General features: G+C 43.7%; 1 protein-coding gene across 3 annotated transcripts in view; it reads right to left on the reverse strand.

The window, feature by feature from the left end:
- LOC119163993 (anoctamin-2-like) overlaps window positions 1-22,180 on the reverse strand; it is a 47,030-nt gene that overhangs the window by 2,227 nt on the left and 22,623 nt on the right. Inside the window, exons 5-12 of one of the 3 annotated variants that reach the window (XM_037416086.2) lie at window positions 18,478-18,633; window positions 12,829-12,876; window positions 8,433-8,503; window positions 7,368-8,355; window positions 3,952-3,988; window positions 3,650-3,761; window positions 1,366-1,864; window positions 612-793 (exon numbers count right to left, since the gene is read on the reverse strand). In XM_037416086.2, coding sequence (XP_037271983.1) covers window positions 612-793; window positions 1,366-1,864; window positions 3,650-3,761; window positions 3,952-3,988; window positions 7,368-8,355; window positions 8,433-8,503; window positions 12,829-12,876; window positions 18,478-18,633 — 2,093 coding nt within the window. The remainder of the gene's footprint in view (window positions 1-611; window positions 794-1,365; window positions 1,865-3,649; window positions 3,762-3,951; window positions 3,989-7,367; window positions 8,356-8,432; window positions 8,504-12,828; window positions 12,877-18,477; window positions 18,634-22,180) is intronic. The other 2 variants (XM_075870826.1, XM_075870827.1) reach the window with 2 other exon arrangements.

Below are 22,180 nucleotides of genomic sequence, written 5' to 3' on the forward strand. Positions count from 1 at the left end.
TTCCCTCCTGCATTCTGCAGGCAACTCCTTTACCGTTGTTTGGCAGCTTATGATATAGCTCAAAACATTCTCCTGGGTGCAGGCCAGGGTTGTTGCCGCAGGTTTTGCAGAAAAACAGATGTACCACCGTTGTCGTCTTCGTCACTCACTTTTGTCGATTCACTGTCTGGTGGAGGCATGTAATTCTCTTCCTCACTAATTTCATCCTCGTTCTCACTAAAAGCACTACTGCAAAACGCATGCGGTGAAAACGTGGCCATGTTTCTCAGTGAACCACGTGCAAGTGGCTAGGTTCTAGGCTCCGTGATAAGCATAGTGCTGCACCCCAGTGTAATAAATAAAGTATATCTAACAAGGCTCACTTATTCCTCAATAGATGGCACTTCATGTATTTAAAGAATGTGCACAACTTGCAGGGAGAAAACTGCCATATTTTAACAAACAATTGCGTCAGGTGCTGCCCGATGACGAACTGCAGAAGGTTAAGGAGCCAATCACAATTAAGAAATTTGATTCCGACCAACAGTGATTGGCTCCTTTCTGGAGCTTTTGTAAGAAGCCAATCTTGATCAAGAATCACACATGGCCACGTGACACTAGTTGCACCTCACCTGCAGTATCGAGAGCCCAGCAGGCCGGATGTATTTCCGTGTCGCACACCCTCGTCGTAATCTTGCACATCAAAGTAGGAGAGGCTGAAGTCTACAAAGCCATCGAGGGTTCCTGTGGGCGACACTTTCCAGCGGTAGTAGAGGCGCGGCACCAGGTCTGACGTGAAGGCAATGAGGACAGCCTGTATAAATTCATCAGTGTAAGAACACACAAAAAAGCAGCAGGGAGAATCCATAGCAAAATTCCCAAAATACTACTGCATTGTTGCAGCAGAGAAGTACACAGAGCACAGGCTGGTAAACATCAAACTTCTTAGGGGGCGAACTTGTGCCCAATAAGAGCAAAACTAATTAATTGCTTCACAATAATAGAGAGCACGGACACTGGTTGTCAACAATGTGATCGTTGGTGAAACTCACGCCGAGCCTTGCACTTTCTAATACATACTCAATGAAACAGTTCATGAAATAACCATGACGATGTGGAAGGCTTTTGGCCTGTAGCCTTTAACGTCCCAGAGCAACGCAGGCTTTCTGAGATGCCAGAATGCAGTACTTCAGAATATTTCAAGCACCTGCGTTTTCTTAACATGCACTGTTACTGCAGGGTACACGGGCCTGTAGCGTTTTGCCTTTATAGAAATGCAAATGCCACTGCAGCTTGACCTAGGAGGCTAGACAGACATTGTCTAAGTGCCTTTGGCTCATCACAAAATGTTGTGCAAAAAAATGAAGCCACCCGGCTTTTACTTACATTGGTAAGTACAGCCAGTTTGCCCAAGGAATCCATGATGCGATACCAGATGCCAATGTCACGGACTCGCACAGCCACGGGCCGCCGATAAGAGCCGAGGAGTTTCAGCGCATCCAGTCGAATCTCGAGCACGTTGTTGAGCAGCGCAAAGAGAGGAGCCAGTGGGAAAGCGGCCACAAAGAGCGTGACAAAGCCGTACTGCAGGATCATCTCGAGGTACTCGTGGAAGAGGCCCGTGGTGCCCATGTCAGGAAGTAAGTAGTCGCGCTCCCAGGGCTGCGAGGGTTGGTGCTCGTGGTTGCTGCTTCGCAGGAACGACATGTGCGACCAGAGCCGCATGGCGTAAGGCAGCGCCATCTCCGAGATTGCACTGAATGCCTGTTTTCCCACCATAATGATGGCCAGTTGGATGGAAAGCTCCACAAAACAACCCCCGATGCCGCACTCCTCCTGCTGGTAGTTGAGGAACGTGTTGTACTTGCCGGGTCGACCGACGAACCTGCCGAGACAATGCCCGGTACGGTCACAATGCACGCTGCCCACTAATCCATTGAATTTGCCTGCAATGCTTTCAGCCACTTTACAGCAAAGTTCAATATGTTAAGGTATTCTGCAGCTCGAGTTCAATGGCACAAGCACAATGTTACATTAGAAACTAATGGCAAAGAGTTGACACACTGTATTAGTTATGTCTGCTTGTGCTTATGTTGCTTGCTGCCACAGCACGCGACGTATCTTCTTTTCTAATGCGGAACTTCATTCTCCGTCGCGGCGCACCGCGTGAACTTCTCAGCGACAGAGGACGTGTATTCCTCTCTGAAGTCGTCAACGCACTCCTTGCCGAATGCCGTATCATTCACCGGACAACCACCGCCTACCATCCGCAGACGAATGGATTGACGGAAAGATTCAACCGTACCCTAGGGGACATGATATCAAAGTATGTTGCCTCAGACCACTCCGATTGGGACCTCATTCTGCCTTTTGTGACGTACGCATATAACACTGCTCCACGGGCTTTTTGCCATTTTTCCTGTAATATAGCCGAGATCCTTCCACCACACTAGATACCATTCTACCCTACCACCCAGATTCCTCGGAGTCTACGCCTATCTCTGAAGCTGCCCCCCGTGCCGAGGAATGCCGTAAGCTCGCCCAGTCATTTACAACTGTCGACCAATGGAGACAAAAATCTCGACGTGACGATAACCAGCCGTACCCTAACTTTGTTCCGGACACTCTTGTGTGGCTTTGGGTTCCCGCTGTGCCTACAGGCCTTTCCTCGAAGCTTGTTTCGAAATACCACGGACCCTACCGCATTGTCTCGCAGACTTCACCTGTTAACTAAATCGTCGAACCCGTTACGACATCCACAGACCAGCGCTTACGGGGTCGTGAAACCGTTCACGTACAGCGGTTGAAATCTTATTACGATCCGCTCGTACTCCGTTCACCGTGAGTCGCCAGGATGGCTCCTTTTCTGACGGGGGACGAAGTGTAGTGAAGAGGAATGCCCACTACTGCAGCGACATCGACACATTGGCGCGAGGCACGAGCTAAGACTGCCCGTACACCCGGCCAGCTCTTGCTGCTTCTGTGCCGACGCTGATACCGCTTTTGACCTTGCATTTACATTATAGAAGTAAAATGCGATGCAACTGCTTTGCTACTTTGGAGGTTCTTCTGGCCAGGACGTGGGTGTGATTCAGAGCAGACACTATTAAAAAAAGCTCCTAGGCAACACATTCTACACTGGAACCATCTCGCCTGTTCCCTCTCACCACTCTTTCTGCAAGTACGCATCTTTGGCTAAATTCATTCTCTTGGTTACGACGGACAAAGCACACCAACGTTCAATGCAGGAATGGACGCGCGAGAGCTGCGCTATAAAATGCACTCCACACAGCATGAGAACAGGAGATGCATGTGACAAAGAGCAACCATGCCCAAGAACTGTGTCGTCAGCTGCTTCACACATTCCCGCCAATCGAGTGCTGCTAAACCAGCCCAGTATTCTTAGCGTGCCTTTGATGCATCCCTGAAATGAATAACGGCATGCAGCATGTCGTCCGGCAAGGCCTCACCAAAACTTAGTTGCATCTGACACTCGCTATACCCAGCAATCAGTTATAAAGGTATATTCACTGCACTATAGGAAGAAAGATGCAATTCCCCATTTGCTTCATTATCACCAAAAATTCATTACAGAGAGGCTCAGTTGAAACTGGTTCAGCTTGTGCAGGCAAATCAAATGAACCTCGCATTTCCGGAGTTCAGCACTCACTTTCCCTTGAAGAAGGCTATGTAGAATATGGATGAATAGCAGTTTACAAACTGCAGGAGGTACAGCTTCAGGGTGAGGCTATCGTCATACTCAGTCTGTGTCCTTGGCATTTCTGCATAGAACATTCACACATTAGTCCTAAAGACATCAGGCTGTGAACTATCAGATTTGTTTAATGAAAGCACAGTTATGCACTCTCCAACAAAAATAATGTTGCTCTCTGCCCATAACAGAACAAGGCACGAGTAATGAAGCAGCACAAGGCAGTTGCTGTGCCGCAAAAGGTAGAGGAAAGTGCTCACCCATCTCGGTCAAGTACTCAGCCAGCCGTGTGTATAACTGCAATAAAAAAACGCCATCATTAGTCTTCACATTGTTTGGCAAAGTATTTTACACTGCACACCTGATTAAGCTTCAACGATCAGTCAATGAGAGGAACGCTAGATTCAAGCACCAACCAAAATGCGGTTGTCGACAAAATAACTTTTTTGTTTCTGTGTGCAACTGAAACATTACTTTTTTTGACAACCTTTTTTCAGTCAGTGTTTTCTTTTTTATTTCTATTATGCCATTGCTTCCCAACCAGATGAGATTTTGTCCAGTTCTTGATTTAAATGCCAGGTTCATTTCCGCATTAATGACGAGCCTAGAAGCCCTTTAGTTAAAGTGTCACTTTTTTATGCAGCACCATCAGGCTTTACAAATACACATTTTGAGCCAATAGTTGGCAGTCTCTCTCCGTGTCTCTGTCACAGTTTTGCTGCCAAAACGAAGTAATGAGTGGAATAGCAAACTATTTGAATGTCATGCGAAGAACGGCAAGCAGCTCGAAACTTGCAGGGCACTGCCCAAACGCAATTAAGGGCACACGAAAAGAATGCCACAGGTATACACAAGACGAGTGCAAACTAGTAACTGTCACAGTTGTTAGTTCCTTGCATTTGAGAAGCGCAATGCAAATGTCAACTACACACAACCAACTGCCCCAACTTTGGCACTCCTAACTAGAGACTCACTCCTTTTGCAAACGGAGCCGCTTCAGAGAGGCAAAGTGACCTTCATGCTCCCTGTAACTGCAACGCAAACTTTACAGTGAAAGTATGAGACGTACAAATTCGTACATAAACGTGTGTATGGGCGACCATGCCCTGTCAAGTAAAATGCAGGTGGCGCCAGTAAGAAGCGCATAGACTGATATAGTATGCTCCATGATGCAGTTGTTTATTGTGGCATGCTGTGGAGCAAGGGGTCGCAGGTTTTCCCGTGCTTTGGAAAATACATGTTCCAAGTTATTCTTCAATGTGGCCTTTATATTTACATATATATACATATACGGAACATGACGGCGATGGATTCATGCCGTCAATGGCAACAAGAAAAACCAGTTAAAGGTGTCCATATAACTGCTATTGCAATAACAAATTGACGCTCTGTACACTACTTTCTCCCATTACATTACCCAAAGCCCAATCAGAGCTCATCAAGAAAACAAAAGAAAAATTTTGGAGTAGGATGAGGGATCTACTTTTGCACCCAAACATGTCATCCCCCAGGGCTCGGGAGGTTGGAATGTACTCTCCTTTATGACGGAATGTATGAAGGCAGGTGTCACAATTTCTTGGCGGCCCCAAAGCAACTTGTTAGTGAGCCATGTACAGTGAAACCTCGGTGATACGAATCTAGTGGGGTCACCAAAAATATACGAATCATTTGAAATTTGCATCACGAACAAACATCAAAAATTAGTGCTAAGTTAGCATAACTTTTCATTTATTATCTCTCAAGGCCGCAGCAACATCATGAACATCTCTAAGTGATTGACAGTAAAGTTTTTAGACGATGATCATACTTGTGCTCGTAAATATACGGTGCACGAACGCATGAGCAGTAAGAGAACCAGATGTGCTGTGACTCGTGACAGCGAGTAGTAGAGTAGCACACTTTTTTGCACAATATTGAGGCACTGCAGCAAAAGCAACCTAAGGATTGCTTTGCACTAGGTTTGTGCGCCTCTGAGGAGACTATGCTGAGGAAAAATAGGCTTGGATAGGACTTAATCTAGAGCATTCTAAACGTGATGGCCTGAGGTCTAGACAACTTGTTGTGCGGAGGAGCAAATGACCGCCTACTAAACTGGTAGTGTTTAGCCACTTCACTGAATGTAAGTAAAGCGTCCCTGAACATCTCACTGCCAATCTGCGGACCTACGTTCTCCCCAGCGCAGAAGATTAGTGCGCGCACCCGGGAGTGAGCAGCGTCATTCAGGTTTACTAGAGAGTCCAGTAGGGGTTCAAGATGTGCAGGAAACCAGGTAATGGTAGGTAGAGAAAGTGTCCTATAAGATGGAGGAACAACAGCAACAACAACAGAGCGCGATCGCATTGATCGTATTCATCGTCTACCTAATGCTCTCTCGTTGCCAATGCCACGTAACAATATCGATTCAAAATTATTCTATTAAAATCACTGTTTGCACAAGCTTACTTGGCCAGAAAATTTGAGAACTGCTGGTATTTGTGGTTATTTTCTTATCACTATGGTGTTGGGGATGCTTTTTGGGAGATCTGTGTCAGTACAATCGGGAGGTTTGCTCCCAGTTTGGGAGTCTCCCATGAAAATCGAAGTGTTGGCCGTTGTGCGTGCATGCCTGCAATTGGGTTTCCATGCCCGCATGCGATAGCCTTGTCTTCTGCGACAGCGTGGGCATTGCCTGCTCGTACCTGTCCGGTATAACCTCTGTTCGTATGGGGTGAAAATCGGTTTGCAACAACCACACTCCATTACATTCAGGCTAATGGGCCTTGGCCAGCACCACAGAAAAATTTATTTATTTATTTATTTATTTATTGGTACCCTCAGGGCTTACAAGAAGCATTGTAGAGGGGAGGGGCTGAAGTAAATGAAAACACTATAAGGAATACACAGAAAAAGTGGCACTAAGAGATAGAGCACAAAAGGAAACAAACTAGATAAGTTTATACATGAACTAACAAAAGAAAATAGGACGAAAAAATACACTTTGACGTCGCAATCACAGTGAATGTCAGTGCATGTTGCACAAAAAATAATCGACTGATGCCTTTTCAATACACATGTTCAAAAAAAAAAAAAAAAAAAATGATACATGAAAAAGCAAATTTTATCGAGTTACACACACAAAAAGAAAACATCAGTGCAAGGAAAAAAAAAAAAAAAAAAAAAAAAAAAAAAAAAAAAATTTGTTGAGATCAAGACCTGTACAGAGATAGGTGGTAAAGAAGTAAATTGCAGTTTCAGTGTGTTGTAAATGCATTTGTGAACGTGATGCAGCTTTATAGCGTGTTCGTTAATGCTTTCCGGAAACGGTCAGGGTCTCTGATTGCGACTAGTGACGCAGGCAGGTGATTCCATTCATAAGATGTTTTTGGCAAGAATGAATATGAGTAGGTGACTGTGCGCTGTGATGGTACGTGAACTTTGAAAGGGTGGTCGACACGTGGGGAGATATAGGATGCGGATGTGATGTATCGGGACTTCAACTCATTGTTATGATAATATATTTTATGAAAAAGGCAAAGACGGGATAACCTCCTACGAGAAGAAAGAAGGGCAGACCCTGAAATTGTATGAGCTGTGATCTTATCACCAAGGTTCCACTGTAGCTGAACGACAAGATACGTTTTGCAATAACAATAGGCAAGAAATGCGGCTGTATGCTGTTGTGATTACTTCCACTTACCATGTTGAAGAGAAGAATGCACAACAAGTTTAGCAGAGCTGCAGTGGTGGACGTGATGAGTGGAATGAAGCTCGACATCTCCTCACTCTGTAGCGCCAGCGTAGCACGCACTGACATGCGGTACACGATGACGCCCACAACGGCGGCCACGGCGAGCAGCACTAGCAACAGCACCACTGACACCGATAGCAAGTTAAATGGCAGGCGTATTCGCCAGAACGACAATGATTCCATGCCACCCTTCTCCTGCTGCTCGATAAGCTCCACGTCACGCTTCTTAAGACGTGACAAGCGTGCCAGGTATTCGGGCCTTGAGTTTTCCTCCAGGGTGTCGAAGCCCGACAAGTCCCACTGGTAAGTAATGCGTGCCGAGTAGCGCTTCCAAAGCTCAAGAAAAGTGACGCCCCAAAGCGACATGAAGATAGAAAAGACGACCGTGGCACCATTGTCGGACAGGTAACCCAGCCGGGCCTGCGTGCAGCTGTCACGCAGCCGCCAATACTCGCAGCCGTTGTCGCACAGCGGGCACATGAGCAGCTGCGACTCCGAACCAGTGCACATCTCGTGCACAGGGCGGTGCTTGCCCAGCGTGGCCACGCCATATAGGAAGCAGCCGAGACCCAACAGGGACGCCGGCAGGAGCATAGTAGTGTAGAAGCCGAGCCAAGCAAAGTAGAGGCCGATCTTCACGCCAAAGTAACGCCGCACATCGTCCAAAGGCTGGTAGCGAAAAACTGCCAGCAGTGATGCCCACTTGCGCCGAAGTTGCATGCGAGGGGCCTCCGTGCCTTCACTGCACGAGCGGTCAGAGCCACCTTCGTGCAACGGGTAAGCAGCCAGGTAGACGCCGTCGGCGAGCAGTCGACCGATGCCAAAGTGGCGCCGCTGGGTGTCACGCGAGAAAGATTTGCGCTGGAGAATAAAATGCACCACTTGTGCCCTCTGTGCTGCACTAAAGAAGTCCTCTTTCGGCTCGGGGATGTCAAACCTGCGTAAGCGCACCATCTCAAGCATGCCTTCGCACAGTACTCAAAGTGTTTATAAGCCCAACAATGCATGACTTACAGGTATTCCTTGGACATAGAAAATGTAACGGCAAACTGCTTTTGCCGACGCCCCATTGAACGAATTTCCACCTGCAGATTACAGAAGTGTCACATTATTACGTTCAACTAATATATGGACAGCAAAACTAAACTGATGCCTAAGGACTGACTGTCACTCTTGCGAGCTCATGATCAGATGTAAATGGTGCTACCACTTATAAAAATACTGAAAGTAACACAAGAAAATACCACTGGCTAACAATTTTTGTTATTCTGTAGCATCTGTGTCTACTTCTTGGTCCAGCACTGTGTGGTAGGACTGTTTTCATCCTATCTAAACCAATAAGGAAGGCTAATAGATATCTGTACAAAGCTAACCAGCTCCATGGGGATTTAGCTAAAGCTCTAAGGACTTTCCGAAATGTTTTAGAAAGTTCACACTGGTTCATCTGCAAGGAATTCATGTTCACAAAGTCTACGTGTTAGTGCTACACGATGCACTACACTACTAATCTATTACGAGGAGATACACACAAGAAAAATGTACTTCGTAAAAAGATGAAGACCCTGCATGATTGTCACAGGTTCCTATGCCACAATAAAGAACGTTGACTGCCATTCATGTCATATTAGGGCGGGATGACAGCATGTCTCTGCTTCGCAGAACCATACTACAGCGATCCCATATAAAGAATTCCCTCCAGACCCTGTTACGAATTTAAGTTGTACACTGGAAGCTGTAAAGTACTGCCCGAAGAGGGTTTTACCAACATAATTTTCTAAGTTCAGCTCTCAAGCATTTGTTTCTGTGTTGAGCATCAGCGTGACACGTCTGTCGTAACTTGAGTGAATGAGGACAGCAAAATATTAAATCAAGCGCGAAGAGAGTAGCAAAAGGGCAAGGAGACAAGCAAACTGTCACATGAGAGTACAATATGTCACCAAAAAATTTTGTAAAGTGGGCAGCCAAATCTTATTGTGGCCACTGCAAAGGGACCACCATGAAAATTGCTTATAGCATATCTAATTTCACATTAAGGAGTATCACAATCATCGATATTTTAAGTCAGTTCGTCACCGAACAAGTTACAAAAAATTAAACTTAAAAAATTAAAACTAAAAAATTAAAATGCCCCCAATAGCAGTGATCAACTGCCAAAGCGAACTCACAAACTCTCTCACCCTTTGCTTTGGCTAGTGTTCTCAAGTGCCATATATGCCTAATACGTGCTGATGGAAGTGTCATAAGTGGCAATTTTGCTTTGCTTATTACTCTTGGGAAAGTAAGCAGACAACTGCAATAGTTAACTACATCATTATGCATGTGTTTCTGCATTGTTCACATTTTTGTAGTGAAATGAGCAGTGTTTGCTGTATGTGTAATGGCCAAAACCTCAAGGGATGTCGAATAACAACTTCTGTGGGGTAGGGTGCTCAAACACCAACAAAGACTTGTCCACAACACGGTTTTACTCGTTTACCACGAGGCCTCATGAGCGAGAATGATGAAACCAATGGACCACCGCCATTCGTTCAGGAGGTGACCCCTTGTTACTCTGTAAGCTAATGCATCGCTTCTTCGTCTCATGCTTTTGTTCTGCCATGCTGGTGTTTGTTGGATGCACTTGATGATTCTTACATGGATAGGCAACAAAAATTATCGCAGCCTGAATATGTGTTGGTTCACTTCGACCGCCCGCCGTGCAAGGGCATTTCGCTCTGCATTTATTATTTACAGAAACAGCAATGCAGCAACGGTTGACATTAAGAAGAACAAGAGGTGATTGAGACCACATTTTGTTCACTATGAGCTGCACCTTATAGCTTGTTATGCTGGTTCTTGTTATGGGCCTCGTTATCCTGGTCTGCAAGATGCATATTTCATATGTACTAGCTTTACAATTCACATAAACAGCAGCGCTGACGATTTGTTCTCTTTTGCAGTTGGTCACAACAGGTCTCCTCGGAGATCCTTTTCAAAACTTGTCACAGCTACCACGGTGTGATCTCTTCATACTTTCGAGTCCAACTAACCGCACTACACCATCAAAAAACAGATTTCTGGTCGAGGAAACCACCCTGTCACTTGAACAATGCGGTAGAATGTTGGGTTAGTTGGCACGCTTGCATAATTGACGAAGCACTCCAGACAAAGATGCAGCACTTTTCCTGTGCACTCTTCCTTTCATCTTTGTCTGTAGCCCTGCGTCGATATTGCAAGCACAGAACATCGTAACTTCTTCACTGACGAACTCCTCACTGACTGACCCTTTGCGCGCTTATGTCGGTTTGTGCCTTGGTTCGAGAAGCTTTTACATGATTCGTCTACGCATAGCACAGAGAAAGCTATGGAAAGGGATAGATCCTTCTCACAGACTAGTCTGTGGAATTGGATGTCTCGAATTCTCCCAATCTTGCTTGGGCGGTCTCGGCAGCGTCTTCTGCAGAAAGGATAAATAGTCCTTTTCGCGCCTTCCGATACTTGTTTTTGTTTTTTTTAATCCACGCGAACCATCAGCACCTAGTTTTCAAACCGCTGTTCGAAGTCAGTGATGTGGCTTAGTTAAGCACTCGTTTGTAACAGACACCATGTACAAGTCCATTTTTGTAAGGGCCCACACCTTTCCAGTAGCTGCCAGCACAAAATTAGTTGCCTGGCACCCTAATAAATGGGAAATCGCAGCAGCAAACTTCATTCATTTGCACACGAAAAAGCTATACAAAGCATTGATGTCTACTCGGCTTCCTACATGTAGTGTCGCTGGCGCTCGCTAAGTGGCTATTGGTGGAGCCTCTATAGGTGGTAGGGCATATCACATCTACATAAGACACCTGCTTTTTTTTCTTTCTTCTTCTCTTTCTGTTTCACGCAGTGGGACTTGCACTGTCAGCTTAGCATTGTGTGAAGAACCACTTTTATGAACTATTGCCAGTGACGCTTTGAGAAATGCTTGTTCCGTATGGTCCATTCATCTGGTCATTTTCAAGTGTCTTAAGAGGCTCTTGTGATGCCCATCACACTTGGCTGGTTGAAATACAGAGGGCTGAACACATTCAGCTGGTTCTTTTGGAGAACCATGCTCCAGCTCGAAGCACCCTGGCATACTGTCAACTCAGATCTCAACATAGCGTGACGTATAACTACGACACCAGAAGAGAAAGATGAGGTGGAAAATATAAAACAAAAGCTGACATGGGCATAGGGGCTGGGTGTTGAACCTAAGCGCGTGAGCTGGGTACTAGTGTCGCCACCTTCTGTTCCAGGTGCTCGACCACCTACGTTTTACGAGAGCCGGTTACAAGCGTCCACAGCTTCTGTTCCGGGTGCTCAAGCTACTACATTCTACAACATTTCAACATAGCCACTGTGTGTTCGAGGACATGTCGAAGGATCTGGACGTGGGACTACCAGAAACGCCCACGTAGCGCCATTGGCTTTTGTCCCGAGCACTGTGACCTATGGCACTGCTTTGTAGGTCTCGCCTGATCCAGTTCGTCTTCTTGCGAGACACTGGCCATCTCAAAAACAGGACCTGTGACACCCAAGTCATCAAACCTCGAGCTTCCCAGCCTCAACCACAATGCCAACATGCATCCTGAAATGAATCAAGCCTTCCCCATTGACTCGGATGCTTACGACAACGCCATCGCTCCCACAATGCCTCTTCGCCTCATTGTGCATCAACACAAAACACTAAGTGGTTTGAGTGAAGAATGATTGATATTGTTTTGTGCCTTGTTCTTTTTGCTTATTCTCTGTATGATAGCTTTGTTTCACACTAGTGTTATTTAGTGTGTTCCTTTTTTGTGCTTGCCACTGTCTTGAGGACAGTGTGTTTTTGCCATTAGTGTGTAATTAAAATTGGTCTAACCTGGTCGACTGTTGTCTGAAGATCCGTGACAAAGTTTTCATTCTGATGGGACGTCAGTTCTGGCTGCATGTACAATGCATCATTGCACCTCGTTTATTTGCAATGGAAGATGCAGTGACATATATTATCTTCCACCCTCCGATTACTCTAGTTGGAGTCTGCACATTAGTTAAAAATGCTTTCGTCAGCTCGTATCAAGAGCAGTCTTCGAAATACTTGCAATCCAAAATGTACCACTAGATACAGTGCCTGTAACACAATCTCTGCAAGCACACCTCTCTCAAGAGGGAGGGGCATGGCTGTTTGTTATAAATTTTGTGACCTCATTTTAAGAGCACAGGTGTGTGTTATATTTTCCAGACACAACTGCCATTTAGCAATCTATGTGCTGCTCTCGTTTGCTTGGAACAGCAAAACCTGAAGAGGGGCTCTTCAGAGACATGTGCAATTCGCGCAGGGTCCTCCTAAGAGAGAATTAGTGAACAGCCCACGGGTAGACCGTTCCTCGCATAGTTGTGCCAGGAGAAGCCAAAAGGTGCTTACAGGCTCGCAGTCCAGCATAGCATTCTGCTCCTGCATCCTCAAGCTCCACTGCAAACCACAGACACAAGGAAGGTATACACACACAGCAAGCATCCAGTAGGGAGAAAAAAGATTGTGCACACAGCCATAGGAGCCAGCGAGTACAGCTGGGAGCAAAAGTACACGTACCATGGGAGCCTGTGTCGAACCTGCCGTCTGCACTGTCTTGTTTTAAGCAGTCTGCTGTTGAGAGCATTGCTCTGGGCAGGCATTCTTCACAGCAGTGCCCTCGACAGCAGAAAGCTCACCACTAGTGATGCAAACAGCAATTTTGGCATATGTTCCCGTGGTCCACACATTTTTGCTCACCGGTGTACATGCCTCACATTAGCTCAGGCTCACAACATGGTGACGTGCATGGCAAGACGCAGCACACGGCAGGATGATACAGGACGAAAAATTGAATGACAGGCTGTTGTCACACGTGCATACCTCAAGTGTTGACAGGATGCCGTCATCTTATTAACGTGTATAATGAGGAACAGCATAAAAGGTGGAAGCTTGGTCAGATTGATTGTAAAATGTGATAGTGGTGTACACAGAGCGGAATTGATAGTGTGTTGCACAGCACATGAATGTATGAAAAAGGACAAAGTAGAAAGAGCACTTATTTCCAACTTTGAAGCCTGTGCTCTTTCCTTTTTTTTATCCTTTCTCTTTCTTTTGTTACATTCATGTGCTATACAATGCAACACTATGAATCTAAACCAACCCACCCAAGCTTCTGCTCTTGTGCACAGAATCAACATGAAAAAGAACAGAAGAGAGTACTGAAGTAATATGGACTCACAATCGCTTAATTATCAGAAAGTGCAGAATATATATGCACTGGTTATCAGAATCATATATTTCATTATACTGATGTATGGGAACACATGTGTGACACCAACGAGCAGATGCCCACACAAGTGCCCGCACAAACATCGTAATAATGTTCATAATGATGTGTAAGGCCATTTCCAATCGATTGCATGATTGTGGATTCAATGTGACCATAAACTAGAGTCACTTACCACAGTCAAATGAAAAAAAACAGGACAGATAATGGGAGCACTCTACTTAACTACGCTATCACTGTTGTGCTTTTGCCAGGCCAAAACACAACAGGTTCTTCATTGCACTTTTCATTATCAAGGTTACTGCTTGAGGAACTGCATCAAGGTTACAGCATTGAGACAGTGCATCAATGTTACAGCATAGAGGGAGTGCATATAGGTTACTGCTATTCATTGCAGTAGCAACTTTGATGCACTCCCTCAATTGCGCTTTCACAGCCTGGGTGCGGCCACATTACTGGGCTAGGCTTTAAAGCTTACAGCGGGAATACTCTACTTTTGTTTCTTGTGTTTTGATATGACCAGTGTGTATATAATCTGCCCTTTTCAATAACAAAGTAATTCAAAATCAGCCCTTTTTCACCCTCTTTTGTCCTTTCCTAAGTCAATTCTGCACCCTACACACTAACACCAAACAACAGCAAGAGCAATGACATGCCGTCGTCTTAATGGTGCACAAAAGAAAGTGTTTAGATGTCCCCAGCCTGTTGGTGTACGACAATGTGAAACAACAACCTGCAGTCCTGTTGGTGTGCTGTTTCTTGCAATAATAACAGACCTAGTGGCACACGTTAGCATCATCCTCCCTCCCACCATCCCAATGCATGCAAGTCATGCATTCAAGCACCCTGAAATTTTAGGCATTAATTAAAAGGCTTGACTGGTTTTTGTACATTGTGAAGACACTACACAGTTAAGCAACATTTTTACATCACCTACATTCCTGCATTGGCTACAGCAGTATTCTTGGTACATAAAAGAGTAGCGACATTTCAAATTTAACGAGAACATAGCTGAGATAGCAGATAATATACTAAGATTGAGTTATCTCACTTGAGCATAATCAACCAGACAACATATCGATGATGATGATTACAAGGCAAAAAACATGTCTTAACGCCAGTATAGTGACAGAATAGCACTCACAATGGTACCCTGGCAAGACTTTTGTATCATTATAATGTCCATTTTTTGTGTTTTTTTCCACTGTTTTATATCTGTTGTGAGGTATTACCAAACTACCAGAGTTGCCATCTTTCTTTTTAAAAACAAGCAACATCTGAAACATAACATTTTTATGTTGATCTCACAACTACAAGAACTGCACATGAAGGCCAACAAGAACTTTAGACTACTTCAAAACTCATACAGTGGTTTCAGTAGTTAAGTAATTAGGATAAGTTCAAAGGGCAGCAACAGTTAGTCTACTTACTATAGCAAGCAGGCACAGCAAAACCATGCAATGGGCATGACTTGCTTAATTAAATGCATTGCTTGGAGAATTGGTACATAGTCTAAAAATAAAATCAGAGAGCAAAAAAAAAACGAAACACAGGAGACAAGACACGAGACGCAGAGCGCCCGTACTGTCTACTTGACTCCCGAGTCCCATCTTTTTGCACTTCGCATTTATTTTCAGGCATGACTTGCCATTCAGTACAAAGTGTATGAAAGAAAACTTCAAAATAATCACTCAATTTGACCTATACACTGTTGTTCACTATACTTATTTCTTATATTCTTGACATGTGTAAGAAATTTCAATAGGACCACAAAAATAACAGCATTCGCAGAGAAATCGCAAGGGACAAATTGAACCACAGACAGGAAGTAAACCTATTACTACATAATTAATAGTGCCCAATACATCTTTGAATAAAGCATCACAAATTCTAGGCAGACATAAGCAATTGAGCAGCAAAGACAAGCAACACCAGCTATAAAGAAATGAGACCGACACCACGGCTGCTCAGAAAAGTCGTCGAACATTAACTACGTAATCACACAAAAAACATGTGAAAAGGAAAATGTTGCTGCAAGAGGAACCATTAAGCTCAGTGAACGCAACCAGAAAGCAACAAGAACCACCTTTAACTTTAGGATAACAGGTAGGCATTAGAAAAGAAGATTAACATCACATTTTTTTTTCGGCTCTTGTTTTCTTCTGATCAAAATGCCAATGCCAGTACGTCAGAATCATGTTCCAAATCTCAATGTATTTTCTCGTATACTGGGCCATTCCAGCTGGGTGAATGTTCCAAAAACTTGCAAAGCATGGACTTCGGATCTTTCAAAATACAAATATCAGTACCATGCCAAGACAGATGGCCTCCAAATCAAGGATGTAAAGCCAGCTTTGCGGAAAGCCATCACCTGTGTAATCTTTCCCGTCTTTTCTGTTTAAACGATCCTCTTCCCGTGATAAAAGTGGCTTTTCTGTTAAAGGGCCAGTAAACGACCACAAGGTCCAAAAATTGTTTTAAAGATAAATATGTGCACTTTTACTTCGTGAACATGCTGCTGCAAGAATTTCGCGAATAAATGCTATACTGAGGAAGTTCCAGGAGCTAGAACATCGCATTCAGCTGGTTTCAAATTTTTGTGTGGCCTCGCCACCCTTTTCCAGAGGGAGCGGAAGGCGTAACCCATCATCGTGACTCCGCCCACGTCGACAACGTAGCAAGACGTCAGCAATTTATGTGGTCGGCAAACTCGATCATTCGCAACGCACTTCCACTTGCTGTGATGCCTGGCTGTTTACTATTCACCCGGTACCGATGCTCCTCCACAGCCAAGTCGCCTGATTTGCAGCCGACAAGCATTTGCAGCGAAACTACGTATGCACCAACGATTTGCACCAAAACCTGGACATGCAGTTGGCCTGATTTTTCTAGAGTTTGATTTTTTGGGAGCACACTGTCGTGCCATCTGAGAGCAGCAACATAAAACACAAATAATGTGTTTAATAGTGGGTGTGCTGATAAACAGGTGGCGCGACGATCTGCTAACTCCCAAAAACTTGGCCAGTGATGTAACCGGATTTCGATACGTGAAGCCTAAGGGGGGTTTTCCAACTTGTATGATCGAATAGCTCTGTCACAGCTGTGGGTGAGAACAGGAACTGTCTTTGACTTCACTACTGTTTGTTGAAAGCTGGTTTAGATCAATCGATGCTGCGTGCTGTGTCACATCACCGAGCTGACGTCACTGCACGTGCGAGGAGCATTGATCAGGCATAGGAAAGGAGTGCGGGAATTGTTTTTCGAAATGGAGGCTCTGCGGGGCACGCAGCTCTGTAATAATTAGAAAACGTGATTGCTGCGGTCTACTCTATGAATTGCCAAGCTTGTTTGGGAGGTGTAAAAAAAATTCGGAGCCAGTTGACTGGCTCTTTAATGCGGGAACAGTGTACACACCAATCTGGGAGCGTAAGTGATATTAGCATAGCATTTATGCACTTACAAGCAATGCATTCATCAACTAAGATTGTACTTGTCAACCTAAATACCTCGAAAATCTAGAGATTTGCAGAGGTATATGAAGGGGTGAGGGGGACAAGAAAAAAATATGTGCAATTTTTATTTCTTGCTTCTCAAGGCTACAGAAATGCTTCAAAGGAATACACAGCTCTGAATGCATTGTAGTAAGGCTTTTAAACACTAGCAATTACACCAGTGCTAAAAATTATAACAAGTACGAGTAGTTACACATGCATGGTACAAAATTTACGATGACCTGCAAAATATAATGGCCTTTTCTCACACTTAGCGCGCTTAACTGCACAACATTGTAAGACAACAAAGCTGATTTTGCATGCACTGCAGTGTGATGCTATCATAAGCTCCTCGCCAAGATGATGATGATAATGATAATGTTCTGAGCTGTAAATAAGCAAGGTGACACGCCAACAGGGTGGCCTCATCTGCCTTTACATGAAAAGGTAGGGGAGGGTTTAGCTGCAAGCTGTTCTAGTTCCTCAAGGCCAAAAAATTCTCTGGAATATTCTAGTCTAGCAGCACGCAGTTCTGGCTCTTCAAGTCCCCATGGGAAATGTAGTAGAGGAAGGCAAAGAGTTATATGGAGTGATTAAATTAAGAAGCCTGCAGGGATTAAATGGAATTAGCTTGCAAAGAATAAAACAAACCAAAGATTACTGGGAAATGCTTTCGTCCTGCAGTGGACTAAAACAGGTTCAGAATGATGATGATAATGCTATTTATTACTGGTATTGGCTGTTTGTCGGGAGATTTACGGCTGCACCCATACACTCTGGTCAGAATTTGGGAGTCTCTCAGGAAAATAGAAAGAGTTGGCAGGTATGTGTGACTTATGACCAACAGACGGCAGGATGGGGAAGATTAAAGTTTCCGGTTAAAAAATTCGTAAACAGGGTTGTGTTCTCGAATCAGTTCTAGCCTTGAATTGGTAAGTCCTCATGTCCAAACATCAGCTCGAGCACACAACCCTTGTTAACTTAACAAATTTCTTTATGACCAAAAGGTAATTTATTTCATGTATGAAGCTGAGACATTAAGTGCGGCCCCTCTGTGCACCCATCACAACAGCCATGACGATGTGGGGTGTTTTTGATGGCCCCTGTGCTCCAGGTGATGTCACAGGACGAAGTTTTTTGCTTCCCAACAGCCAGCTCCAAACAAACAAGCCCCATCCAATCTTGCGCCTCGAAGAAAAAGCCAGTGTGTCGCCTCCACCAAGTGCACCAGGTAGCGAAGCTTACCAACACAGCGTGTTCGACGACAACCCCTAGACTTACCAACGAGTCTTCGGAACGACACCCTGGCGAGAGATTTTCTTGGGCCGCTCCACCCACCAGACCAACGAATCCCGGAACGCGATCATTTTTCGCATAGTCCCGCCTTTGGAATCTCCGACGCTTTGCTGGTTTGCCAAGGCGGTTTTGGTTCGGCAGCTAGCAGGTAGTAAAGAGATGTCCAAATTTTGTGACCCCATTGCAATGTGCACCGTGTGCTTTAGTATTTGTACCAGAAATTAATGTTGTTCTCAGTTATCTAAAGCATTTGCCATCAGTGCACATTAATTATTAATTGAATCTGGGGATGGCCAAATAGTAATATTGAGGTTAGAAGCAAATAGTGATTTGGTCAAATAATTTCTAATAGTATCTGACATCATGTACTATGTATAAAGAAAAATGAAAATTTTCCTCATCGCCCAACAAACATGAAGAAGTGATACCAGGTGTGCGTGAATGTAACTTTTTGGGTTAGAAGTGCAGTGAAAGCAACTTTGAATAGCAGCAAGATTTTAATATCAGTAAGGCGAGAGTTATATGTTATGTTTAAAACATGTTAATATGTTTTATGGTAATATGGTATGGTAACATGGTAATATGTGTTATGTTTAAAACATAAAATATGTTATGTTTTAAAATTTACTACACTTAGCACATAAAAGCCAGTATAAGAAGCTTTTGAAATAAAAAAAAATAATTTATTAGGGTTGAGTTTATATGTACACTGTTGCTGTTTACAAAAGGGACCACGCGAATGTGAGGCCTGCACTCTATGGTTGCTGCCTACAGCGCCATTGACAGAGAGCTAAAGAAAGCATGTGTACATTTTGCGTCATCTATTGGTTAACAAAACAATGCGTCAGGGCTCGTGGATGACATGTTCTTGTTTCCTATGTTATATGTTACTGAAGCCAGGAAAATTTACTCTGCAGATTATCAATCATATGTATTTCACTATTGTTTATGTGCATATATTATTTGTATTCCGGGCTACTTATCCGGATTGATTTGATTTAAGCTATATGTTACTTCTTTATCATCTGTTATTGATCATATGGTCTGTATACTGCTTATGTGACCTTTAGTTCGATATCAATTTGTGTGATGAATTTTGTATTGCCATTTGTACCACTGATGCTGATTGCCAACAGGAGTGGGAGCCCTTTGTCAGGCCTTCGTAGCCTTTTGCTCCTACTTCTCGTTTCTGAAATGGAAGCAAAAATAAGCTTCACGACTTCTCAATCATGCTCCCTCTCCGCTCGCACAACACGTGAGGCCTGCAGTGCGTCGACTGCTGCCAACAAATAGAGCATGACGCGCATTCACGGTTAAAACAACGAAGCTCTGTCGGTTGGCTCATGCAAGTCTCATGTGTTTTTTTTTATATTGCAGAGACAACATTGTTTAAAATGGTTTTAAAACATTTGAAACAACCTTTAGCTCGGTTTTTCTTAGGAAGCAACATTTTTTTTTTCTGTGATCATGCCCAACGTGGTTTGAGTGTGCGTGGCGTTATAGCATTATGCACGGATTTTACAAAATGACAGAACACTTTCTCAGGCGACAGACCAGGATTCAAACTATACTCACGGACAACTTTTCTTGGCAATAAAGAAAAGCTACAGGGGTGGGGCTACTGCACGTGCATTCCGCTGCCAAGTAGCCCAATTCGGCTCACACTTCGAATGATGGCCGCGTTCGTATGATAACACTGCATTAAATTTACTACATCTGCTTAGACAGACATTTGTGAGTGAAATTTGTCAAGTTTCTTGGGCAAGTCGTTGAAATAGCTGGATGGCAATGAGCACTCACTCAAAGGCGAAGACGCCACTTTGACAGTGACGTGTACGTAAATGAGCGACATTTTCTCAAGTGAAAAAACACGAAATGACACTGCATGAAGTAAATGAATTATGAAAACATGTCATTGGTGTGAGCTAAATCTTCTTATAAACAACACCTAGTAGAAAATAAGGTAATATTGTTTTTTATAATTTTCACGTGAAAAATATGGACGCGATTGTGGGACTATATTCTTCAGTGAAGGCATATGCCCAGTTTGGCTCCGTAGCCCTCCCTTCATTGCCAAGAAAAGTTGTCCGTGACTATAGGAAACACATTTCCACAGAGCTTACTAATACACGTATGAGAAAGTAAACCACACCAACGCTTCACCTGAGCCAAGCGGAAAAGCTTCTACATTTCAACCACGCACCACGCTCAATTTGTCGGCAGCAGTCAACGCAGTGCAGGAATCGCCTGTTGCAAGAGCGGAGAGGCAGCGCTCAAGCGGTGCTTGTCCACCAGCCCAGACTCATTAATTTGCTTGCCAACAGATGATGCCAAAACCAGAGGTGATTTTTTTAGCTGTCCGTTGTTGGCAATGTAGGCAGGCTCCACAGAACAGAGGCCACGTGCTCACGTGTTGCCTTTCATAAATGGTGACATTTTACATGGGGCCTTGAAGTGTGGCTGCATGGGAGGAAGAATTTCCCCTATAATTCAGGACATGGCACTCCTAACCACAGTGAAACCACTTTTACAGGAAAGTTACATTTAGTTGCTTAGACATCTATGTGTTCAGCTTGAATACTTTAGAATTTAATATAGTTTAAACACATGTTGAAGGGAATTCGCAAGTTGTAGTATTTCATCGAACATTATAGGCACTCGAATATTCACTTATGCCTAGTTGCAACCATGTGAAGCCAGCAGATGATGAGGCTGAAAAGAGCCCAGTAAGCATTATTTCTACCTTTTAGTTGATGCATAGTAGTTACGAGGCAAAGTGATATAAGATGAAGAAAATAACCTAAATGCTGGTACAGAGGCAGTCCAACACCTAGAATTTGTTGAAGTAATGTAGCATTTCAATTTACATCCCCCATTTTCTATATAAAAATTCCAGACCTTTGTGTTGACATTCAAGTATAACCACTCTAAATGCTGCACGTATTCAACTTGCCTCATCTTATTCGAGGCAATTCAACATAATATGTCATTTTACAGTTACTTGAAAAATTATTGCTAGAATAATGAGAAAATTTTTGACATATGGTAAGGAAGCAGAAACTCAGGCTTAAATTTCTTCATTGTATATATTATAAGGGAAAGGCCATTAACCCTCTTGATTATCTGCTCACACCAACGTACGTGTCTAATCGTCAAGACCATTCACGAAAAATATTAGAATACCGTTACAAAACCCACTCTTTCGGTAGTTCTTTTTTCGTAAAAACAATACAGGAATGGAACCGTCTACCGGATGATCTCGTCAATGAAACTGATAATGAATCCTTTTTTTCTTCATTGTAACAACTCCTACAATATCACTGCCACTAAGAATGATTTGCTGTCTCGAAGCGTGTGGGTGTTTACAAATGCATCACTGTGACGTTGTTTTCACTCACCAATATTCGAGTGCTTTTTTTTCTTCTGTTATAATATTTTGAGTGCTGTTTTATTTATTGAATCGATTGTTTCGATTGAAAACTATGTAGTCAAATTATTATGTGTACCTCCCCTACGTAATGCCTCACGGCAATGTAGGTGAAATGTAAATAAATAAATATGAGATACCTGGCAGGCTCCTTATTTAAATGTTACTCTGTAAGCAAGCAACCTGTATAAAGCATTTATACTATAAATAATTTAATTCAATGCATTACATATTTCAGGTACAGCCGTGCATATCCCCTTT

Source organism: Rhipicephalus microplus, chromosome 8, assembly GCF_043290135.1.
Source record: "Rhipicephalus microplus isolate Deutch F79 chromosome 8, USDA_Rmic, whole genome shotgun sequence".
NCBI classification, from domain to species: domain Eukaryota; kingdom Metazoa; phylum Arthropoda; class Arachnida; order Ixodida; family Ixodidae; genus Rhipicephalus; species Rhipicephalus microplus.